This window comes from Myotis myotis, unplaced genomic scaffold (genome assembly GCF_014108235.1).
Source record: "Myotis myotis isolate mMyoMyo1 unplaced genomic scaffold, mMyoMyo1.p scaffold_m19_p_14, whole genome shotgun sequence".
In the NCBI taxonomy this organism is placed as follows: Eukaryota; Metazoa; Chordata; class Mammalia; order Chiroptera; family Vespertilionidae; genus Myotis; species Myotis myotis.
In genome coordinates, this window is record NW_023416318.1 from 5,398,592 (window position 1) to 5,423,676 (window position 25,085).

Here is a 25,085-nt window from a genome sequence, read left to right on the forward strand (position 1 = left end):
CCAGAAGAAATGCATTTGGAGCAAGACAGCCTAAAAGACACCACAATTCAAATCGGTCTTCAAATCTGGAGTCCAAGGTCTCATAAAATTTAAAAGCCGGCCCTTTTGCCACTTAATGTTGGGCGGGTGATGGGGGGAAGAAAGCAACTTGACTTTGTGACTTTTGAAGGGAACTTTGTGATACAGCAGGTGAGTAAGGGCTTTATAGACAGAGCAGAGCCAAAACTAAGGGAAGGTTCTCCCATCATAAACACTGTAAATAAAGACAGAATCAGTGCTGCTATTTTTTTTTTTTTCTTTTGCTTTAAGCTTCAATATGGCAGGCTTAGCATTGCCCTGTTACTAATTTTGTCTTTATTTACAATGTTGATCATTTGCTTCTGGATTAATTTTGATTTTCCAAATTGGGTAAAAAGTTGTGATGATCAGGTGACATTTAAATTAAGCCTTGTGGGAAAAATTGGAACTGTTTCTGGCAGGAAAAGACAAGACAAAACACCGTGTAAAAATATTATTTATCTTTTTCTGAAATATATGTTCATTGATTTCAGAAAGGAAGGGAGAAAGAGAGATAGAAACATCAATGATGGGAGAGAATCATTGATCGGAGGCCTCCTGCATGCCACACACTGGAGATTGAGCCTGCAACCCTGGGCATGTGCCCTGACCGGGAATTGAACCCAGTCCTCCGGGTTCATAGATTGACTGAACCACGCTGGCCAGGCAATAAAATTTATCTTGATTATTGAGGGTTTTTGTGTGCTCCCTAAAAGGGTGTGCCCAAGACCAGGGCCTCGCTCACCTCACTCCTGTCTTGGCCCTGTCCCAGAAAGCACAGATCTGGCCAAGCAAGCCTTTCAACACGGCAGAGAAAGCAATCAGAACATCCATTTCTAATCTTGGCCCATGAGGGGATGGATTCTCCAGCCCTTTCAACAGGTATTGTATCTGTGAAGAGGTGAGGTCTAACAGAGGCCACACGGATTGGAGAGGAGTTGGAGGTCTTCACAGATACTCAAATACACCCCCCAACAAGTTACAATGAGGTCTGAAGTTCCCACTGTCAGGGACAAAGGAAGTGGAATTCAAACCTGCTTGGACATCACAAATTATTTGGAAGCTTATTATGATACAGAGTTTAAGGAGCCACCATATATACACGAAATTAGAATCTCCCCAGATAAAGCCATATATCTGCATTTCAGCAGGGTCTTGAACTGACTTTTCAAAAGCCATCCCAGCTTAGAAAACTTCTGGGTTAGGGAATGGAAGCTGTCTTTGTAAAGGGAAATAACCAATATGATCAGAGTGTACGTAGACTTTTTAAGTTAACAAATCTAGTTCTGATAACAATGGGACCAGGGACATGAGAGTTTAGAATGGCAGGAAGTTGATGATTGAAATATTTCTTGGTAGGATGGTTGCAAACAGGAGATTTTTCATTCTTTCAGCGCCTGTGTGGTGCAGGCTTACTTTACTTGGCCACTAGGACAGTGATGGCGAACCTTTTGAGCGCGGCATGTCAGCATTTTGAAAAACCCTAACTTAACTCTGGTGCAGTGTCACATATAGAATTTTTTTGATATTTTCAACCATAGTAAAACAAAGACTTATATTTTTGATATTTTTTTATATATTTAAATGCCATTTAACAAAGAAAACTCAACCAAAAAAATGAGTTCGCGTGTCACCTCTGACATGCGTGTCATAGGTTCGCCATCACTGCACTAGGATATGCCCTAAGGAAACAAAGAATAGCTGTGGTTGGGTGGTTCAGTGGGTTGGAGCATCATCCTATTCACCAAAAGGTTGCAGGTTCAATTCCCAGTCAGGGCAGTTACAGGATGCAACCGATCAATGTTTCTCTCTCACACAGATGTTTCTTATTCTCCCTTCCTTTCTCGCTAAAATTCCATTTTTTAAAAAATGCCCTAGCTGCTCAGTAGATAGAGCATTGGACCATGGACTGAATGGTCCCAGGTTCGATTCCGGTTAAGGGCACAAACTTTGGTTACAGGTTCCATCCCTGGCCCTGGTCAGGGTTCATGTGAGAGGCAACCAATGGATGTGTCTCTCTCTCTTACATTGATGTTTCTCTCTTTCCCCCTCCCTCTACTCTCTCTAAAAATCAATGGAAAAATATCTTCAGGTGAGGATTAACAACAACAAAACAACTATACATATATATATATATATATATATATATATATATATATATATATATATATCATCCAGTGAACATTTAAAAAAGGAGAGGAACAAGACACTGCATAAGCAAAAACATATAAAACAACTTAAATCCATTGCAAAAAGTGTCCTGATAAAGGTATTTTTATTTTTTTCTTCCATTTTTTAAAATATATTTTTTATTGATTTCAGAGAGGAGAGAGGAAGGGAGAGGAAGAGAGAGATAGGAACATCAGTGATGAGAGAAAATCATTGATTTGCTGCCTCCTGCATGCCCCCCCCCCACCCCGCCCTCCTTACTGAGGATCAAGCCTGCAATCTGGGCACATGCCCTTGACTGGAATCAAACCTAGGACCGTTCAGTATGCAGGCTGACACTCTATCCACTGAGTCAAACCAGCTAGGGCTTGATAAAGGCATTTTTAAATGCTCTTTGAGCCTATTGGATAAAACCTATTTATAGAAATTGGATAAAGTTGTAATCAGGTGACATTAAAGCTAATAGTCGTATAGAAAAAGTTGTAAATTTTTCTGAAAGGAAAATAAACAAAAAGAGAGAGAGAGGAGGGATGTTCCAGGCAGAAGCAACAGCAAGTTCAAAGGCACAAGGATGTGTGAATACTGGCTTAACAGACTGCTGGCGCTACAGTGAGATGAAGGCAGCAAGGGGGCTGGGGCAGGGACTGGATAGGAGGCTGTGACCATCATTTCGTGAGCCATTAAACAGTGCCAATGGGAGTGGAGAAAAAGAAAGAGACTTGGAATGCATTTAGGAGGTAGAATCAACTAGACTGAGTGGCTTGTGGGGATGTAAAGAAAGATAATGAGAGGAGTTACACAGAGCTGCAATTCTCTTAGAAGCTGATCCCACTGGAAAACACACAATTGTGTAAGGTAGGGGTGAGGTGAGGATTTGGCTCTAAGATATCCTGGAAATGCATTCGGCCAAGAAGGAGGACTAAGTATTGTTAAGGGCATATAAAGTAAACAGATGGATATCATAACCAACTTCGCCTTCTTCATAAGTTTCTACCCATGCAAAGAGTGATGTTGAATTCCCTCAGCCTCATCAGTGGCATCCCGGCATTCAGGAAGGTACAAAGCTGTGAGATCCTAGAGCAGCGGTTCTCAACCTGTGGGTCACGACCCCTTTGGGGGTCGAACGACCCTTTCACAGGGGTCGCCTAAGACAATTAGAAAACACATATATAATTACATATTGTTTTTGTGATTAATCACTATGCTTTAATTATGTTCAATTTGTAACAATGAAATTGGGGGTCACCACAACATGAGGAACTGTATTAAAGGGTCGCGGCATTAGGAAGGTTGAGAACCACTGTCCTAGAGCAAACGGGCTTCCAGCAGGCTGGTGGGAACAGCAGGAGAGGCAAGAACCTGCAAGGAGATTCCCTTTCTAATTTTTAGATTTATCCAGTCTCCTCAGGCAATGGGGAGATAAAGAAATATCAGCTGTCCTGATGGAAATTTCCCCTGGGAAAACTGATGCCAGATGTCTTTTCAGGTAATAAAAGGTAACCTCAGCATGGAGGGGTCAAATGGAAGAGATATATTTGGCCACAAGCTGGCTGCAATGATCCCTGGGTACATTCAGTCAGAATCAAGGCAGGGAGCTGTTATCATCAGCTCTAGAAACACCTTAATTCCGTGGCAAACTCTTACACAACGCACTTTAAAATGGTCTCCAATGACAGTTTTGAATAAGAAATCCCAACTTCAACAAGGTCTCCAACAATGCATATGGGTCAACCTCACTTAAGCAGGATGGCTGCCTAAAATGAATTTCCTGGTAACCTAAAAGGGCATACTAAAATATATACATATATATTTAAATATGCATATATTTATTTTTTTACATATATTTGATCAGCTACCTCCTGCACACCTCTACTGGGGATCAAGCCCGCAACCCGGGCATGTGCCCAGACGGGGAATCAAACTGTGACCTCCTGGTTCATGGGTCAATGCTCAACCACTGAATCACACCAGCTGGGCTAACTATCCTATATAATAAAATGCTAATATGCAAATTGGCCAAACAGCAGAATGACTGGTTGCTATGATGCACACTGACCACCAGGGGGCTGATGCTCAATGCAGGAGCTGTCCCCTGGTGGTCAGTGCACTTCCACGGGGGGCACCGCTCATCCAGAAGCTGGCAAGGCTGATGAGTGCAGCGGCGGTGGCAGGAGCCTCTCCCTCCTCTGTGGCAGCACTAAGGACATCCCCTAAGAGCTCCCAGACTTCGAGAGGTCACAGGCGGGGCTTAGGGACCCACCCTCCCTGAGTGCACTAATTTTGTGCACTGGCCCTCTAGTCCTATATAATAAAAGGCTAATATGCAAATAGACCAAACAGAGGAACGACTGGTCGCTATGACACACACTGACCACCAGGGGGCAGATGGTCAATGCAGGAACTGCCCCCTGGTGGTCAATGCACTCCTACATGGGAAGTGCTGCTCAGCCAGAAGCCAGGCTCAAGGCTGGTGAGCGCAGTGGCGGTGGCGGGAGCCTCTCCTGCCTCTGTGGCAGTGCTAAGGACCCCTTGGGGGTCCCGGACTGCGAGATGGTGCAGGCCAGACTGAGGGATCCACCCTCCCCGTGCATGAATGTTGTGCACCAGGCCTCTAGTATATTTATATTTAAATATATTTAAATCATTATTGCTGAAAATCTAAATCTGAAAATATGGTAGATTTTTAAAAATATTTTATAATTCTATAGAGCAGTGGTTCTCAACCTTCCTAATGCCGCGACCCTTTAATACAGTTCCTCATGTTGTGCTGACCCCCCAACCATAAAATTATTTTCGTTGCTACTTCATAACTGTAATTTTGCTACTGTTATGAATTGTAATATAAATATCTGATATGCAGGATGTATTTTCATTGTTACAAATTGAACATAATTAAAGAATAGTGATTAATCCCAAGAACAATATGTAATTATATATGTGTTTCCCGATGGTTTTAGGCGACCCCTGTGAAAGGGTCGTTCGACCCCCAAAGGGGTCGCGACCCACAGTTTGAGAACCACTACTATAGAGGATCATCTAGTGCAGTGGTTCTCAACCTTCTGGCCCTTTAAATACAGTTCCTCATGTTGTGACCCAACCATAAAATTATTTTCATTGCTACTTCATAACTGTAATGTTGCTACTGTTATGAATCGTAATGTGAATATCTGATATGCAGGATGGTCTTAGGCGACCCCTGTGATAGGGTCGTTCGACTGCCAAAGGGGTCAACACCCACAAGTTGAGAACACTAGTGACAGGATCAAGATTCTTAATGGCCTAAAACAGGTGTCAGACATTGAACCAAATGCAGACATTCTATTGAATGTGATTTGAGACTCAGTCATTGCTACTTATCCTTACCCTTCCTATTTTTCTTTGACTTCTGGGGCCTGGAGAAATTAATAGAAGAGAATAAATCAGTAGCTGAAGTTTCCACTTAATTGAGCATTTTTTTATTCATACATATGTTAGAGATCCCTCTGCTCAGTATACTATATTATTTGATTGATCAATATTGATCATGTTACTAGACTCTTTCCATGATCTAGACTTGCTAGTGAGGGTTCAGGTGTCCTCCACAAACTTGCACTTATATGTGTATGATAAACCATATGCTGGCTTATAGGAATAAATTAAACCACTTCAAAACTTGAACAGTGTCTTCATAACGAAAGAGTTTGCCCACAGGGATGTTTTAAGAACTGTTTCAACTGATGAACTCGTGTACCTTGAACTTGGCCTAATGAGAGTTTTCGAAGAGATAAATGAGTATGTGATCCGTGTGGCTCAGTGGTTGAGCTGGACCCATGAACTAAGAGGTCACGGTTCAATCTCTGGTCAGGGAACATGCCTGAGTTTCCAGCTCAATCCCCTGTAGAGGGCATGCAGGAGGCAGCCAATCAATGATTCTCTCTCATCATTGATGTTTCTCTCTCTCCCTCTCCCTTCTTTTCTCTGAAATCAATAAAAACATTTGAAAAAAATGAAGAAAGAAAAAAAATGGGTATGTGGTAGTCTGATATTCAGGGTTATTGTATCAGGAGTTTCCTAAGATAGAGGAAGCTTGAATACATAACCTGTGATCAAGGGGCATGTACAAAGGATGGCCTTTCCAGTGCCCTTGAGCCCTCCTCTACCTCTGCCTTTCTTGTCCTGGCCTTTTAAATTCTGATCTTTGGTGTTTCTCTTGTCATTTGTCTTCAGCGATCTCTGGGTTATTGGTGTTCTGTATTTTCAATCCCAAGTGTTATGTGAACCCTTATGGTCTCCGTAACTTCTATGTGAGCATGGCAATCTACCTAGGGCCCCAACTCCAGGGATGATTACCTCTGACATAGGTTTTCAGTGCAAAGAGCACAAATCTTAACATATGGAGGAAATCGATCTTTTTCATAATGTTTTTATTGTAGCCATATAGATAGTCTCATGTGTTTATGAGAAAAAGCAGATTCAATCCAGAAATACATCATTTGAATTTTTTTTCTTAGAATGAATCTAAAAATAATTGGCCCCATTATGAGCAGATACAAGAAAAATAATTGAATGCCTTAAAATTCCTTTTTCTGTAAATGTTTTGGAAAGTCTATAATTCATGCTTTAAAAAGATAACTACCAAAACATAATAGCACTTTTAAAAAAGAGGATCCAGGGAACCAAAACAGCTGGAGACCTGAGGGACAAGAACCATATTCCTGACATTCACCACAGATTTATTTTGTTCCGTCTGCAGTGTGTGCATGTCACCCACACCGAACCCTGAGGTAGTAGAGGTGCTGCTGAAAACCACAAAGCACCCCCAAGTGACCGTCCAGAGTAGATTAGTATATGGGTGAACCAACTGCATATGCCATGTCTACGGACAGGCAGGATAGGGAAGAGTCATGAGCCAAGTCCCTACAGCGAGACCGCCTGGGCTACCTTCCACACATCCACATGCTTTGTGGACATGGGTGCCTTGCTTTGTTTCCTGGCCTCATCTGAAAATGATCATGGTGACAACCTTCTCTATGTCACAGAGCTGGAATGAGGATCAAATGTGGTCCATTGGTGTAGAGAACGTAGAACAGTGCCTGGCACACTGGAAGGACTCAATACATGTCAGCTAGAATTTAGTTTCCAGTTTGTGGGCAGTAACTTGACAAGCTCTTGCTGGTGACTGCCCACCTTCAGCTGTGGTTCCTATGGAAGGAACTGGATCACAAGAAGCTGAGGAAACTCTTCAGCTATAATTATTTCTTGTTAAACATGGAAGATTTTTTTTTTTTTTATGCAGTCCTATCTGGAGCCAGGGTCTTGATAAATAGGCCTTTACACATACCATCCAGTGACATATTTTGCTTGTTTGTTTTCAATCTTTTGTTACATAATGCATTCTATTAAGTACTCATCCCAATGTAAATGCTTTTGCCTGGCCAGTGTGGCTCAGTGGTTGAGCAGTGACCTATAAACCAGGAGTCACAGTTTGATTCCCAGTCAGGGCATATGCCTGGTTTTGGAGCTCAATCCTCAGTGGGCGGGGGGGGGGGGGGGGGGGGAGGCAGCCAATTAATGATTCTCTCTCATCATCAATGTTTCTATCTCTCTCCATCTTCCTTCCTCTCTGAAATAAAAATATTTTTTTTAAAAAGCTTTTTATACTTAATTTTTTGTCTGTTGAAAATATTTTTACTGTAATAGCAAAATTGACACTTGTCAAGTTGAATCTTACTAAATCTCATTGCTAGAATTATTGTGACAGCTATTAAGGTTGAAGGGATAAAGATTGGGCCCTTGATTGGTTTGGGGAATGAGAAAGGTGCTAAGTTTACCCTAACATGTTATGATTATTAATAATTAGCTTTTCATAGGGAGATATTTGGGTCCTGATTTGCTTATCAACTTGGAAAAAAAAAAGGCTAATAAAGGGACCAAAATAATGACCAAGGCAAGCCAGTATCTCTGTGGGCTTAGGGAAAATGAAGAGACTATGCCCAGAATAGTCCACAGGTGGCACATGGAAGGAGGACAGCGAGCAGCAGCTGGCAGAAACCGACCGAGACCTCTCTAAAGGCTGAATAGACCATGTGGGCCACTAGATCCCCAGGTGGGGACTCAGCCAAAAGCTTTTATTTTTATAATGGTCTGATTCCAGAATCACGGCAGCGACAATAGCTCAGACATGGGGCGCACTGTGCCCACAGCTCTAAAATTAAATCATAATGCTTAAAGCTGGCAGTTATAGTCCCCCAAATCCATTTTTAATTCCAAACAAAATACTCTGAAGAGAATTCTGTTCTACCACCAACCACTCTCATTGGTTTAATTGGCAAGATGGACCCATGCCAAGCAGAGTTAAATAACACCCTTGGGTTCCTGCGACCTTTTCCCCACAATTTATGACTCCCCAGTTCTTTGGGATATATTGCCTGAGGAAAGGTATTCTACTTACTTTAAAATTCTACTTGAACAGAAATCTTTTTAGTCAATTACTCTTGATTTTTTCTTCAAGTGTCTACAAGTTTAAGTCCACTTTTTTTTTTTTTTTTTTCATTTAGGAATGTCCAAGATAATGATCATGATTGAGTTCATTTCTTTTAAATTTGGTGACTAGAACTTCATGAGACTCCAGGGTCACCTCCTGAATGACTCTGCCCAACTTCAGGGCTGTGAGGAAGAGGCAGGAGATTAAAAGAGTGGCAAGAAAAGCGTGACTATCACCAGGAGTATTTTTCTTTAATTTCAGCTTTTTTCTCCTAGGTGATTTGATTGCTGTAAATATTATATAAAGAAACACATGCACACAGGGAAGTAAAAATGGAGAACGTAGGATCCTCATTTGGAATCTCTTATAACAAAGGCTGTCTGTGATCGAAAGACTAGAAAGTGTTTCAGTGATAGGGAAACATTCATTTGAACCAGTAACATACAGTAGGCCACACTACACAGTTGCTGTTAGCCACTCAGGTCAAAAACGTGTTAATCCCATTAACTCGCTACCCAAATCTACACTGAGGATGGAGCTAAGCTTTGAATGTTCAATCTGCCTGAGAGCTAGGTAGCTTCTGTACGCTTAGATCAGAGCAGTTTTTGTACCACTACAGGTGAACATGGAGAAACAGAGAGATAGGGAGAGAGACAAAAATATTCCGACATATGGGTAGGAATGGAACTGACAGATGGGAACCATTCCTGTTCTAGAAAGGCAGATTGGGGAAGAGAAAGATATCTGAACCACATTCAGGGATGTGGTATGAAATTATGCCATAACTTTTGGGTCTTAATGTCATAAAACAATTCTCTTTTTACCCTATTCCTCTCAATCTTTGGGAAAGGTGAGCAGGAAATATATATATATATATATATATATTCTGCATGGAATGATTTCAGGGGATGACATACTCCTTCCACTGCCATCCTAAAAGAAGCTCTCCAAGGAGCTGTCACTCAATTCCACCATAAATTCCACCTTCAAAGTTCATCAGTCCTCGGCTAAAAAGAGGCAACCCTTTCCTGAGAATTCTAACACCAGAGTAAGAATTACTTGATCCATTCCTTCCTAATAAGACAAACATTTGCTATGATAGGTCTATGAGTGCAGGGAGCTGAGGGTGCTGGCTCCTGGATGTAAAAGAGTGGTCACTAACTAAGACCAAGAGATTGGGGAGGTAAGGACGCAGTTCATAAATTCTTCCTGGTTGACCATCTAGCCAATGGCGAGCCCTCGAAGGGATGCTCAGTGCCCTCCCACTGCTTTTAAAATCTATATGAGGCCTTAGGACCTTTGGCAAAGAAAATCAATGAGGATTTCCTTTGGGCTCATTCAATGTTATACAGCTCAAAGACAGCTTGCAGATCTATTTGGGCTCCCTATTTTTATAGGTTAGAAAAGACCAAGAGGAGAAGGATCCCCGGTCACACAGCCCGTTTAGTGGCAGAATTAGAAGTAAAACCCTGGGCTCCACACACCTGATTCAATATTTCCCATTAACCGCAGTTCCAATTCCTATTACCCATATCAGTTCATATCAGATGGGGGATTTTTATAGAGAGATGGTCTAAGAGGACAAGCAGAGGCAGGTCTGGCCATGTGTGTATTGGGTAATATTTACCAGTGCCTAAGAGAACAATGTTTTATTCTCCCTTATTTCAAGGTAAAATAAGGAAATTATTTTCCCAAAAGGACTTGTTATCTGGGCAGTCAACCTGGAGTGTGCATAGCCCGGAACTAATTGGGATATCTTTTAAAGGTCATTATTCAAGTGTGTGATATCCCAAAGACAGCCCAGCAGTTCCCTAGCAATCACCAGAAATGGCGTCTTCCTCCATTCCAAGCATTTCTAAAATGCTCCTTGGCCATTCTCGCCCAGGCTAATCTCGTCTGTACTTGATGGAGTGTTAGATGCAGCCCTGCCAGCCCAGCCTCTCCAGCTGCAGAAAGTGAAGCAGGTGTGGCTGGAGGGCAGGGCTTGGCTCCAGTTTACTAACATCATGAAGGAGCTGGACATATGCGAAAGCTACCAGTAGGGGACAGGCTGGCTCTTAGGCAGAAAGCAGGACGGGATTTTATGGTAACAATGGCTGGTATCCTAGCTTCTAGAGCAGTGGTTCTCAACCTTCCTAATGCCATGACCCTTTAATACAGTTCCTCATGTTGTGCTGACCCCCAACCATAAAATTATTTTCGTTGCAACTTCATAACTGTAATTTTGCTACTGTTCTGAATCATTATGTAAATATCTGATATGCAGGATATATTTTCATTGTTACAAATTGAACATAATTAAAGCATAGCGATTAATCACAAAAACAATATGTAATTATATATGTGCTTTCCGATGGTCTTAGGCGACCCATGTGAAAGGGTCGTTCGACCTCCAAAGGGGTCGAGACCCACAAGTTGAGAACCGCTGTTCTAGAGAAAGAGTACTACCAAAGAAAGTGAAGGTCACCGTGGAAATGTATCATATAAAGGTCACAGGACAAATTTTACCATTGTCCATAGCACTGTCAAGATGAAAAGAAGCCCTGACCAGAGATCCTACCTTCAAATAAAAAAAAAAAGAAAAAGAAAAGAAAAGAAAAAACATACCCATCTGATGAATGATTCTATTAGCCATTTACACCATCCAACTGACATTCTTTGCTATGGTTCCCTGCTTCCCAAACGAGCATCTGACATAGATTTATGTCCCCAAGGGAGCACACTGGGTCAGAGACCTTAATTAGTCCAAAAGATTAAGAGTTATATTTCTCACTAAAACATTAGCATTCTTGTTTATTCACCGAACTCCAAGTTTATCAACTGCCTCCAAGTTTAAGCAAGAACAAGCAGAAATCAGAGCCCAGTTCTTTGCATACTTGGACCTGAAAAACCTGCAAACCAGATGTAGGAGGTAGTGAATTCATCGGGTCTCTCTACCTGCAAGATTGGGTCTGGGCAGTGAACAGGCTACCTGCTCATAGGTGGTTTTCATCACCACACCCGTGCAGCTGTCACATCTGTCTGCTCAGCAGACTCTACATTGTTGATGAAGTGTCCCTGTGTGTTTGTGGATGTTACAAAGAATAGCAACCTGAAGTACAAAAAGGCAGCCTGGAAAAAAAGACCATTCTTGGAAAGCACCACTAAGTTCCATGCACTTAAAATAAAAACAAACATAAAACAGTACCTGTCTCCTGAGATCTCTTGTTTTCTTGGTCATCTTATCAATTGCAATGTTTAGAGGATCTCCTTTCTCCTTCCTCCCAGTCTATTAAGAAAAGAGAAATAATTTCTGATTTAGAAAATTCAATGTTAGTGACAATAAGGATTGAAAAATTTCAGAAACACACTTGAGTTGCGGAATCTGAGTGGTTTTATAATAATTTTCAATATACAGCTAATAGATTTGGTCTCTCAACTTTGTTTACTCTGAAATATGAATGAAAAGCAATACATCCCCAGGATAGTGACACATATGTTAATATTCACCTCCATGCAAATCTACGTTTTCTTCCCTTCTCCAGATGCTTAGTGATTAAGTAAATATGACAAGGATGTTTTGTTTTTGCCTTAAAATACCAATATTTTGTGCTTCCCTACTATGTAAGCACACTTCTTCTGAATAGAAGATAAGGTTGAGATGTTAAAAACTAAAGTGGAAAAAAATATTTACAGTAACTGAGTAGAGTTCAGAATGTCATACCAATGTATCATAGGCCACACTGTAACTTCTGGAACAAAATCAAAAGAGATGATTTACTAGAAAATAAAGCATTTCTAATCTCTGCTCTGTCATGCAGTGGAAAGCTAACCACCATAACAAGCCCACAGCTTGAGGTCAGGAGGAAATTTCCCTTATGACTTTAATTATATTTTTATTTACTTCAGAGAGGAAGGGAGAGGGAGAGGGACATAGAAACCTCAATGATGAGAGAGAATCATTGATTGGCTTCCTCCTGCACACCCCACACTGGGGATTGACCCATGTGCCCTGATTGGGAATCGAACCATGACCTCCTGGTTCATCGGTCGACTCTCAACCAGTGAGCCACGCTGTCTGGGCTCCCTTATGACTTTAACAGGCAGAGGCAAATTTAGTAAATTATTCACTTGGAAGTTTTGAAGTTTCACTAACTACTTTCTTTTTTCTTTTCTTTTCTTCCTTTCTTTTTGGTGGCCATAGTAAAACCATTAAAAACCAAACAAAATAACCTCCATTATCTTTTTAAAAAATCACAACAACAAATCCCCAGGAAGAAAAAGCTCCAGGTAACTTTATGAATGGCATTATCTTCCCTTTAAGAGAAAAGTATGTGCAAAAGCTTTGTGAAACTTATTAAATGATCTGAACTTCAGTCAAACACCCTGCGGATTTATTCATGCACGGTCCTGGTGGCAGTTTCCCTCACCCTGTGCCACATGCGGTCTATAAAATCATGAGGGTCTCCGCAGAAACTTGTGTAGATGATGAAATGGGATCCCAGGTCACAAATTGTGACTAACGGGATACCGTGTTTGGTGGCTTCACAGAACCTACCACTCAACGGGTTGTTAAGTGTTCTCTTCCTGCAACAAAATCCTGGGCACATACCACTGACACATACCCAGCAGATCTACATACAGCTCCTTTTAAAGCAGTCCGTCTTTGCTGCAAGGTTTCATTAAGCAGCTTTTCAGAACAAATGTCTAATGTGTAACCATACAGAGTTTTCATTGAAAAGCCAAAATGTGTGTGTATGTTTTTAGTTTTATTGATTTTTATATAGAGAGGAAGGGAGAAGGAGAGGGAGAAAGAAACATCACCAATCAGCTGCCTCCAGCACGTCCCCCACTGGAGATTGAGCCTGCAACCTGGGCATGTGCCCTGACCAGGAATGGAACTGTGACCTCCTGGTTCCTGGGTCGATGCTCAACCAACTGAGCCACACCACCCATCAGGCTACCACACTGGAAAGCCTGACCGGTGTGGCTCAGTTGTTTCATGAGTTCTCTCACCCTCTCTCTTTCTCTATCTCTAAACATCAATAAAGCCAAATGAAAAAAAAAAAAAAAAAGCAGGGTGGATAAACAAAATAATTAGTGAGTAAATATCCTGGGCTCCCTTCATTCTGCTGGTGGCAGAGATCATTATGGCCATTTTACAGATGAGACGATGAAGATGAGAGCAGGGCTGGGGTCGAGGGTGAGAGGGGAGAGGTACTCACCTCAGGTATAAAATGTAAGGAGCCACCAGAGAACCCAGTAATAAAGCTAAATAACATTTCAATGCAATATTTGAGAACATTTAAATTATGCAAAAATTCCATGTTGAACAAATATCAAATGTATAAATAAAGACAGAATCTGACAGGGTTAGGACTAGATTGAGGCAAATAAGGTGAATCATAGAAGTACAGGTCTGATCTCATTCTTAAATGTCAAATTAAAAAAAAATGGAGGACATATTCATATTTTAAAAAATGTTTACCTAACATTCATTTTTAATCAGGTGTCCTGTATTTTTATGTGCTAAATCATGCAACCTTATCCACAGGGGTAATAGTGATGTTTAATATTCTAACTGGGCCTCTGGCCAGTGTAGCTAAGTGATTAGAGCATCGGGGGTCTCAGGTTCAATTCCTGATCAAAGGCACATACCTAGGTTGCCGGTTCACTCCCCATGTATGTGGGAGGCATGATATGTCCCTCTCACACATCTCTCTCTCTCTCTCTCTCTCTCTCTCTCTCTCTCTCTCTCTCTCTCTCTCCTCTCTCTTTCTCCCCCCATCCTTTCCATTCTCTGAAAAGCAATGAAAAAACATATCCTCAAGTAAGGATTAACAACAACAAAAAGATTGTAACTGGGGTTGTTACAGGCACAGGTAGGAAGGCTACGTTGCCTGATGCTGTGAATAGAGGGGCAACATGGAATTCTGTATCCCATTTGGCATCAATCACCTGCAACTGTAAAGCATATGCCCCCTGAGATGTGAGGCACCACGGTGACCACCGTGGAGGCCACAGAAAAAGTGAGGACCAGGGTCTTCACATTCAGGGGGCTCCTAACCCAGGTGAGTGAACCAGAACGTGAGACCAACAACACTGAGGACTGTGCAAAGATGAACCTCCGAAGGGCTAAATGAGTTGCTCAGAAAGGAGAGATGTTGCATTTGGGAAGTCAAGTTAATCTCACAGAGAAGCGGGGAAATTTAGTTAGAGTTTAAATCCTGGGTAAGATTTAAATAAGAAAGAGAAACCCTGGCGGGTAGCTCAGTTGGTTAGAGTGTCCTCCAGAAACACTAAGGTTTAGGGTCTGATGTCCTGTCAGGGCACATATAATAGAATCAACCAATAAATGCGTAAATGAAACAACAAATCAATGTTTCTCTCTCTCCCTTCCTCTCTCTCTCTAAAATCAATGAAATAATAAGAATAAGAATAAGAATAAGAATAAGAATAAGAATAAGAATAAGAATAAGAATAGGAGGAGGAGGAGGAGGAGGAGGAGGAGGAGGAGGAGGAGGAGGAGGAGGAGGAGGAGGAGGAGGAGGAGGAGGATGAGGAGGAGGAGGAAGGAGAAAGAGGGAGGCTATGGTAGCAAAAGAAAGGCATCAAGAAATAAGAAAGGCGGGTTCTAGGAGAATGGTGAGTGGGATGGGCAGCCTTTCTCTGTGATGCTAAGGAATCAGTTTGACTAGCTGTTGAGACAAACTACTTTTATAAGAACTTCTTATAGTGTCATTACTGCCAACTATACTTTGATCTGTCAGCTCAGAGGATCTCTGGTGACATTTGCATCCCATGTCACTGTATTGTCAGGATTCTGTTGGTGTCATATTTGTAATCCTGTTTTCTCCAGCCCCAAGTCTTTGGCTGAAGGCAATTTTTTAAATAAATGCAGATAACTTGGGTGCAATATTTTTCTCTCACTGTTTAGAGAGGCTAGGAAAATGGTAGAGCAAAGATTCGAACTTAGGAAGTGTGGGCCACTATTGAAATTGTGAATTCACTGGCTCTTTGTCAGCTCTAATTTTTTTTTAAATAACGTATATGTGCAGGAATGATGGGGGGGGGGGGGGGAGAGAGAGAGAGAGAGAGAGAGAGAGAGAGAGAGAGAGAGAGAGAGAGAGAGAGAAAGTTGCCTCGTAGTGTCAGCCTCCATTATTAGGCTCTGTGGTCTTGGACTAACAATATGGCCATTTTTTATGCCTGAGTTTTCTCCTAAGTACTGTGGATAATGTAATATATGCCCTGCCTTCCTCACCAGGCTAGCAGGACCATCAATCATGTTGTCAATGTGCTGGAAACAACAAAAGGCATTAACAATATTCAGGGCAATTAGGAAAGTATTTCTGCAGTGGGGAAAAATGAAACAATTGATTTGGAAACGACTTAGAAACTATTTTTGGATCACCTGGACTTCTGCTTTCTCCACGCAGGCAAACAATGGATGAAAATCTTGCCAAAAACTAGAATTTTGAAAGAAAACGTCATTTCTCTTCAAGGCAGACATGTTGGGGGCAGTTCGTTTTCAATAGACAACTAAATAGACAGATACTTCTAAGAGTTTAAATAAGGACAGAAACTCGGGGTGATGTCTTGTACGTGGGTTGTGGGATACAGTTGTTAAGTAACTGAGGATCTGATTATCTTGAGCAAATGCTAGTTCCCAGGGAACCAAAAAGAAGCCTCACCCAGCTCTCCCTCCCTGGCCCTCCAAGATCTGCAAACTCAAAGTAGTTTAGCAAACTGACCTAAGTCTTCACTGTGACTTGGTCACCTAACAATAAAACAAGAGTTGGTTTTCCATCAGTCTTCCACCTACTCCCCGCCTTTGCTGAACAGAAGGGAATAAAACCAGCAGTCACCACTCTGCCAGGAAAGACCCAGGAGAGCTGGCGACTTCTCTAGACTCCAGACTTATCGGCTGTGGGAAGGAGGGGCCAGGATGAGTTATGAAAAGGGGAAATGTGGGGGCCTGAGAAACCATGAGGGACACGCAACCACACTTCCCTCACTGCAGGGGCGCTCTCTGGGCACTGCCGGAGCTCTGGGAACTGGCAGGCAGTCGGGGTTTCTCGTCTCTAAAACGTGGATCAATGCCTGCTTTGGGATGATTGTGAACATTAAAAGAGCTAAGACCTGTCAGCTGTAGCACAGTACCTAACTCTGGGAGAGGTAACTCGATGTTAGTTTGCTCTCCTTCCCCTCCCCTTCATTCCACTCGAAGGTCCAGAGAGGTGAAGTCGTTGATTCCGACCGCCTCGCTAATGAGTGTCTGACCAGGGTCTCCAGACTCTTCCCAGTCCAGAGCTATTCCCATTCCATGTCTGAACCATCCTTCACCTCTAAAATTCTAGGGTTTTGTGATTTAATAGTGCCATGAATTTATTTTCAAAGGCTATAAAAAAAAAAAAAAAGCCAAGCCCGTGTGGTTCAATGGTTAAGCATTCACCTGTGAATGGGGAGATCATGGTTCAATTCCTATTTAGGGCACATGCTCCATCCCCAGTAGGAGGTATGAGGAGGCAGCCCATCAATGATTCGCTCCCATCATTGATGTTTCTATATATCTCTCCTTCTCCCTTCCTCTCTGAAATCAATTAAAAATATAAATAATAATAATAATAAAATAAATAAAAACAACCTCAGTTTGAGGTATATCCCCTTTGTCATGTTCTGTCCACAGACTTTGTGGCCTTTCTCGGACCTGCTCCCCACTTGCCTTCAATTCTTTTCCTGCAGAGAATGAGTCTGCAATAGAGAATGCCATTTAATAAATATAGTTATATTTAAAAAAAAAAAGGGGGGGAGAAGAAGGTAGGCAAGAGCGAGAGCGCTCTCTCACACTGCTTCAGGCGGCTTCCTAGTTGCCATCTGCTGTGCTGGGGAGGGGTGTGTTTATTAAACTGTATCTGTTTTAGCCTTTGAGCGCTATTGTACAAAACACACTTCGGGTAGATCCACAGCTTGTGCTGATGAGAGAGAATGAATTTCCTGATCTGGAGTTTTACAGGGGATCCTTCATTCTCCCATCCTCTGGCTCTACATTCAAGTCCAATCATCAGAGTAATCAGATGCTATCCAGTAAACTTTCATAGTTTCAGTTTAATCTTATACAATAGGATTGAGGCCATGAATAGAAATATTAATTTTCACAATTAGTCTTCAGGAAAAACACTCTATTTTAGTTTACTACCTTTTTGTTTGTTTGTTTATGGTTCAACACTTTTTTATAATACTACCCTGTGCCTCTTTTTTTGTTGTTTTTTTTAAAATCTTTTTATTTTTTATTTTTATATTTTATTGATTTTTTACAGAGAGGAAGGGAGGGAGATAGAGAGTTAGAAACATCGATGAGAGAGAAACATCGATCAGCTGCCTCCTGCACACCTCCCACTGGGGATGTGCCCGCAACCCAGGTACATGCCCCTGACCGGAATCGAACCTGGGACCCCTCAGTCCACAGACCGACGCTCTATCCACTGAGCCAAACTGGTTTTGGCTTTTTGTTGTTTTTTAATTAAATATTTACTAGTAATGTTGAAAATATTACATATGTCGCTTTTTCCCCCCTTTGACCCCTTCTAGCTAGCCACGCCTCCACCCCAGGCCTTCACCACCCTGCTGTCTGTGTCCATAGGTTATGGGTTATACATAAATGCATACAAGTTCTTTGGTTGATCTCTTCCCACCCACCCACCCTTCCTGCCTTCCCTCTGAGATTCCGCAGTCCCTTTGCCTCTTCGTGAAATAAAAGCCCTCCTGCTTTGGATAAGGAATTTCCTTTTCCTTATTTTTCTATATATTTTTTACTATATTAACATCCATCACCCCTTCTAAAATACTGAAGATGAAGGCTGAATATTGCACAATTGACACCAACTCCCTAATTTATAGAACAAAAGAGTAAGGAATACTAAACTTTAAATTTCTGAAATTGACTGAGTATTTCTTCAAAGGTCATTCCCCATCTTAGCTCCTTGCCACCCTAACCCCATAGTTCATTACAAGTGGTCATTCCCAGAGGCCCTGGGGATATAGACCTAGCATCTCAGTGCTTCCAGCAGATGCGAGGTGTCATGTTAGTTCCAGGGCACGATATCAACATATGGGAAAGGGCTGTAAGAAGGCAGATGTCTATTACTCTTCTTCTTTCCCCTCCAAGGTACCTGAAAACTTGACTGAATGTATGAGAAATCTTCAAAATATTGCATAGCTGGAACTAATATATTGAAGCTGTAGAAAGCTAATCAAATGCCAAGTCTTCAAACTGTTGTTATTTAAAAGAGTGGTCAAAATCATCAGAACAGCAACCCTAGCTGGTTTGGCTCAGTGGAGAGAGCATTGGCCTATGGATGAAGGGTCCTGGGTTCGATTCCAGTCAGGTCAAGGACACATGCCCAGGTTGCGGGCTCGGTCCCCCAGCAGGGGGCGTGTAGGAGGCAGCTGATCAATGATTCTCTCATTGATGTTTCTAACTTTCCCTCTCCCTTCCTCTCTGAAATCAATAATAATATATATTTTAAAAAAGAATCAGAATGGCAGAAAGTAATAATGTTCTATGCATTCTCTCGCTAACACATTTTCCTGTCAAACCATTGTTTAGACAACAGAAAGGAGGGAAAAAAAATCATCTATTGATCCAGCAGTCACCCTTTCACATTTGGAGGGTTGCCCAACTACCCCCAAACCCTGCATATAGAAAGCCTAGTCTTATTATATATAGCACCACTATTTATAGAACCTTGAACATTTCATAATACCTTTCTATTATGTGTAAATCACAGTCTGAGAATGTGAACCTTCCTAAATATTTCCTTTCCACTAGCTGTGGACATTTCTCTTGGAAAAAGATATTGGCAATATCTCTTTAGAATGGATGAAGTTTAGCAGTGGCCACAAATCAAATCCATGATCAGGATACCTGGACCACATCCCAACTCAGCTTCCCTGGACCCTGGGATGAGGGGAAAATGTAGAAAGGGAAAAATTGATGACAAAGTGTCAGGGCAAAGTGTATCCTGACACTTCTCTGCCAAAGCTCGTCAATGCTGAAGGAAAGAATCATCAAAATATAGGAAAGAATACACAGGAAGATGTTATTGGTGACAGTCCCAGACCCTACCTATCAGCATAGCGATGTCAGTACACACATTGGGCCAGGAGCAAAGAAGGACTGGCTCAGGGACTTCAGCTATGTCACTATTTGTTTTCCTTTTCCCAGAAATCTGTGTTCTTTTAAGTAAATCCTCCAATTTTTCCTTCTGACTCAACCAATGGTTTCTGGTTAAGTGATAAACTTATGATAATATCCAAACCAATGAGATTTGGCTATAGGTTTGTAGGTGAGATTATTGGAGAGGAGGCATAATTTCCCCCCACTGGGATTGATAAACTGGCAGTAGATAAACCTTGAGATACTTATGGAGAGTCTAAAAATATATGCCACAAAAAGAAAAGCATAGGCAAGAGAGAGAGAGGGAGGGAGGGAGGGAGGAAAGGAGAGAGAGAGAGAGAGAGAGAGAGAGAGAGAGAGAGAGAGAGAGAGAGAGAGAGAGAGAGAAGTTAGGGAAGAAAAGAAGGGAAGTCAGCTTTTGGAGTCAAATCAATTTGGTGCATATTTCCATTACATACTAACTTGTAAGATAAAGTTCCATGAGGGTACAGTCTTTGTTTGTTTATCTTTAGAGACTGGAGCTGAGCTGGGCACATGATAGACATTCAATAAATTTTATTTAATCAATGGGTGAAACACATTGGCTCCTGAATCCAGTTGAACTTAAAACCACAAGTATCCATCAGTGGATTTTCTAGTGTCTTGAGTTAATAAGTTGCCTTATGTTTGTTCATGTTGGATTGCTGTCACTTATGACCAAAAGGCCTGACTAAATCGGAGACCTTAAAATATCTGACTAACATACTCGGAAGGCAGCCTGGTAGAGTGAGAAAATCCCAGCAAGGTCCCCATGGACACAGCCCACACACTCTCTGAGATCTCAGGCCTTTGTCTCACCCACAGGGTTTCCCCAGAATGAACTATTTATTGCCCGAGCTCTAAATCCTAATCATATTTCTCACGTACATCCTGTTGGCCACTAGCCTTGAAAACATGTTCATCAAATAGCCCCTAGAAGGTATTCTATGTATGGATAGAAGGATGGATGGTCCTCATAGGCACCTGGGTATAGGAAGTGGGTATGAAAGAAATTAATAATTTGGAAAATATGTGATCCTAAAAATAAACTTCACCCACTTCACAATTTGATGATCAAAGCCATAGGAAGTGGTTGGCACCTGTGTAGTACTATAATTCTTGCTCCTTGATTTATTTTATCAACACAGGTGTAGTCCTCAGTGATTATCTGTCAGGCAGCCTTTCGTAGACGAGAGTTTTTATCAAAGTCCCGCTCTCCCAGCTCCCAGCCTTGGGTGATTGCTGAAAGCCAGGGTTAATTAACCACACTTTCCTTCAAAGCCTGTGGAAGACCATGAACCGAGCAAACTGTGAAAAAGAAAGTCACTTTATCTTTACAGTTGAGATGAAAGTAGGCAAGGTGAAGTGCAAATTTCCATTGATTTTCTACACACACACGAACACATAGCAGTATGTACCCATACTAAATAAATGATTTAAATTTCAATGAATTTTTAACTTCTACTCCATTTTCAAGTACATATTCCCCAAACCACTGCGATACATTTAAAGCTATCAGCACCTAGAGCATCCCTAGAGTCTGGCATTTTTCACCATCTCAGAAAGAGGTCGGTAACTGGGTCCGTTTTTCTGTGTTGCTGAGAGTTAACAGAAATCAGAAAACTCTCAGGCAGAGGGTTGCCTTTGTTTATGGAAAGACTGTCTATGTGGGGATCCAAGTCTTGGCCTTCCCCCCTTATGTCAGGGGCCTGCCCTCCTAGTTCCCAATGACCCCCCCTCCTCTGAGCTTTTAAAGGTATCGATATAATTTATTTGGCGTTTTATAAGCAATCCCCACTCGACTAACAATAATATCATGCACATCTCTCGCATTGCTAACTGGATTCAGATGTCACACTGTAAAGCTAAAATACAAATATATAAGATGCATCATTACGACCCTGTACTGTTGAGAAATTTATCATGACTCTATGTCCCTCCTTCCCTATTAGAAGTATAGGAGCCTAAGGAAAGTGTGTTTGTCAGTTTGGGCTGTCTTAACAAAATACCATAGACTGGGTGGCTGAAACAACAGATATTTATTTTCTCACAATTCTGGAGGCTGGAAGCCCAAGATCAAGGTCCAGCAGGTTGGGGTTGAGGTGAGAGCTCTCTCCCTGACTCAGAGACAGCTGCTTTTGCTCTATGTCCTCACATAGTGGAGAGAGACCAAGCAAGCTCTCTGGTGTTTCTTCATCTAAGGGCACGGAGCCTATCATGAAGTCCCCATTCTAATAGCTCATTTAAATCTATTTATCTCACAAAGGCCCCCCTCTCCAAATGCCATCGCATGGGAAAGGGAATGTAAGGATTCAATATATAAATTCTGGAGGGACATATCAGTCCACAGCAGACAGGAAGTTGTCAGCCAACTATATATTTTCTTTTATTTTTTTAAAGGGAATTTCAGAGAGGAAAAAGAGGAAGAGAGAGATAGAAACATCGATGATGAGAGAGAATCATTGATCAGCTGCCTCCTGCACAGCCCCTACTGGGGAAATGAACCTGAACCCCGGCTTGTGCCTTGACCAGGAATCGAACAGTGACCTCCTGGTTCATAGGCTGACACTCAACCACTGAGCCACACCAGCCAGGCTTTTTTTTTTTTTTTTGTAAGGGATTATAAATAGATTAGGTCATCTGGAAAACCAGATGGGCTGAGCCCCCAAATAGCACCAGTCCAACTATATGTTTTCTTAAAATTGAAGTTTCTTGAAATGAATTGGTACTAAGCAAACTAGAACTATGTATAGGTATGTTGTGCATAAAAGTATGTATTGTATATGAATGAATGGTGCAATTTGTATTCTGGCTGTTTGCCAGATGTCCTGATATGGGTCTTTGTGGGTCAGCTACTTGTACAGAGGTGGAGTTGAAGGGTCGCTGTATCATAGCCAGTGGTAGAGTAATATTGTTGCCTACCTTCTCTCTACCTTATTCCCATCCTTCCCTGTTCAAAAGCTCTCCTAAGCCAGAAGAAGATGTAAATCAAAGCTTCTGATTGCCTGTAGAGCACGCATGTCAAACTCGCAGCCACAGGGCCGCACGGCATGTGGCTCACCGACAGTGAGTTTGACATGCTTGCTGTAGAGGATTAAAATGTACACACACTTGGGAGAAGAAACATAAAATTAGTAAATGACTTTATCAAATCCTTATCCCAAAATAGTGAGAGGTGGGAGTAGATAAGCTTGAGGACTCTAGACATTAAAAGGGAATGAGTTTAGTGAAATGGAACTTTTAAGAGATGGGCAGAACCCTGTCTACGGCAAAGAGGCAGGCCAGCCTGGTCAGTGTGGCTCAGTGGTTGAGCTTCTATCTATGAACCAGGTCACACGCCCAAGCTTCGGGCTTGATCCCCAGTGTAGGGCGTGCAGGAGGCAGCCGATCAATGATTCTCTTTCATCATTGATGTTTCTATCTCTCTCCCTTCCTATTGGAAATCAATTAAAAAAATTTAAAACAAAGGAAAAAAGAGGCAAGCCATCCTGGGAATACCTAGGGCCCTTCTGGTCACCACCCATACAGCAAAGGAAAATGAAGACGTTTCTGGGTGACAATGGGAGGAGGAAATAGAGAGTTTAGGAGTACCAGGCACTTCCTGCATGCTGGGGGACCCCTAAAAGGAATTCCTTGTATTTTTCAGAACCAAGGCTTTTCTTTCTGCCCACATCAGCTGGATCCCTCTTGATCTTTGCCACACCTCTGCGGACCACCTCCCCCTGCCTTCCCAGCATCCCCACTGCCAACCTGCACGTTGGAACCTTCTCCCTCCTCTCCTGCTCCCCTCTAAAGGCCAGCCCTGTCTGAAGAGCAACCACACAGGTCCTGGTCCCGCTCAGTCCCATCACTGGGAGGAAACGAAGAGAAAATGATCTTTTGTTTTTAATTAGCTGGACAGTCAAAATAACAAAAGCAATATTTTAACTATTTGCGAACTAGCAAGTCCCAATCTAGAGTCGCTGATTTCATTCTCAGCACCTTTGTGTTGTCTTTTATTTTCCAGGATGGAGCTTCCCAGGAGGCCACCGCCACCTGACCAGGAGGAGGCGGGCCCTGCTTGGGTTCAGGTGAGTCGGGGCCCCACCCCCTCAAGGCCTTTCATACTGAGAACGCTTGGCATTTGCCTCCAAAGACCACCATCTCTTGGGCATTTGCTCACACTTGGCTCCAGTGAAAACTTTATGAGGCAAATAGCATTTTTGCAGCACGGCAGTTAAAAACTAAACTAAGTAGAAAGCAGGCCGAAACCCTGGAACACATGTCTCACATCGTCCCAAATAGTCCTCACTATGTGGCTCCCATAAACACCATCTGCTGTGTTAATTTGTAAAGAATTACAAGGTTCTTAAAATTACACTTTGCTCTCTGTAGCGTACACTGTGTCTATGAAGGGGGGAGAGTTGAGAATGTGCATCACGTCCAGCCAGACACAGAAATATTTTTCCTGCCTATGCTGGGCTGCTCCTGCAAGTTTGCTAGGTCTCCGTGGTATTTTTAAAAGTGCACCGTTGCTGGGCTGGTGTGGTTCAGTGGTTGAGCGTTGACCTAGGAACCAGGAGGTCATGGTTCCCCAGTCAAGGCACATGCCTGGGTTGCTGGCTCGATCCCCAGTGTGGGGCATGCAGGAGGCAGCCGATCAATGATTCTCTCTCATCATTGATTTTTCTCTCTCTCTCTCCCTTTGCCTTCCTCTCTGAAATCAATAAAAATATATATCTAAAAATAAACAATAAAATAAAAATGGCACCACCTGCAGGAAACAAATTCCCAATAAAATGCACAGATTATAATCCTAGCATTTTATATATCTCAAGTTGGGTGCACATCTCCCACTTCACTGGATCCTCGTGATGATGCAAGTCCTCAGCTATAAGTCAAAGAGGGTGAACAGCCAACATTGGGGGAATGTTTTAGGTGTGACTTAATTCTCCACTGCAGGCTCTTCAGAGCCCTTGGGTGTGTTGGGTGTATAGCTGGGAATGTTTCTCAATTGCTCATCCCTGTCTACTCACAAAGACAGAAAGCAGCATCTTGTTCTCAAAGACACATCTTTGTGGTGACAGGATGCCAATGTCAACTTTTAGGTGAATTGAATGCCTAGCAGGTTGCTGGTTAAATGGTGATAAATGGTGTCTGGACATGAGGAGGTAGATAGGAGAGTCTGAGGTTCGGTAATCCTGAACTAGAACCTGTCAATGTGAGATAGTTGTTACATGT

General features: G+C 42.1%; 1 protein-coding gene across 2 annotated transcripts in view; it reads right to left on the bottom strand.

Annotated features, from left to right (window-relative positions):
• The window catches only part of CTNNA2 (catenin alpha 2), a 1,123,259-nt gene that overhangs the window by 248,772 nt on the left and 849,402 nt on the right, over positions 1 to 25,085 (bottom strand). For both annotated transcript variants that reach the window (XM_036333987.1, XM_036333986.1), the window contains exon 8: positions 11,877 to 11,957. In XM_036333987.1, the coding sequence (XP_036189880.1) occupies positions 11,877 to 11,957 (81 nt within the window). The remainder of the gene's footprint in view (positions 1 to 11,876; positions 11,958 to 25,085) is intronic.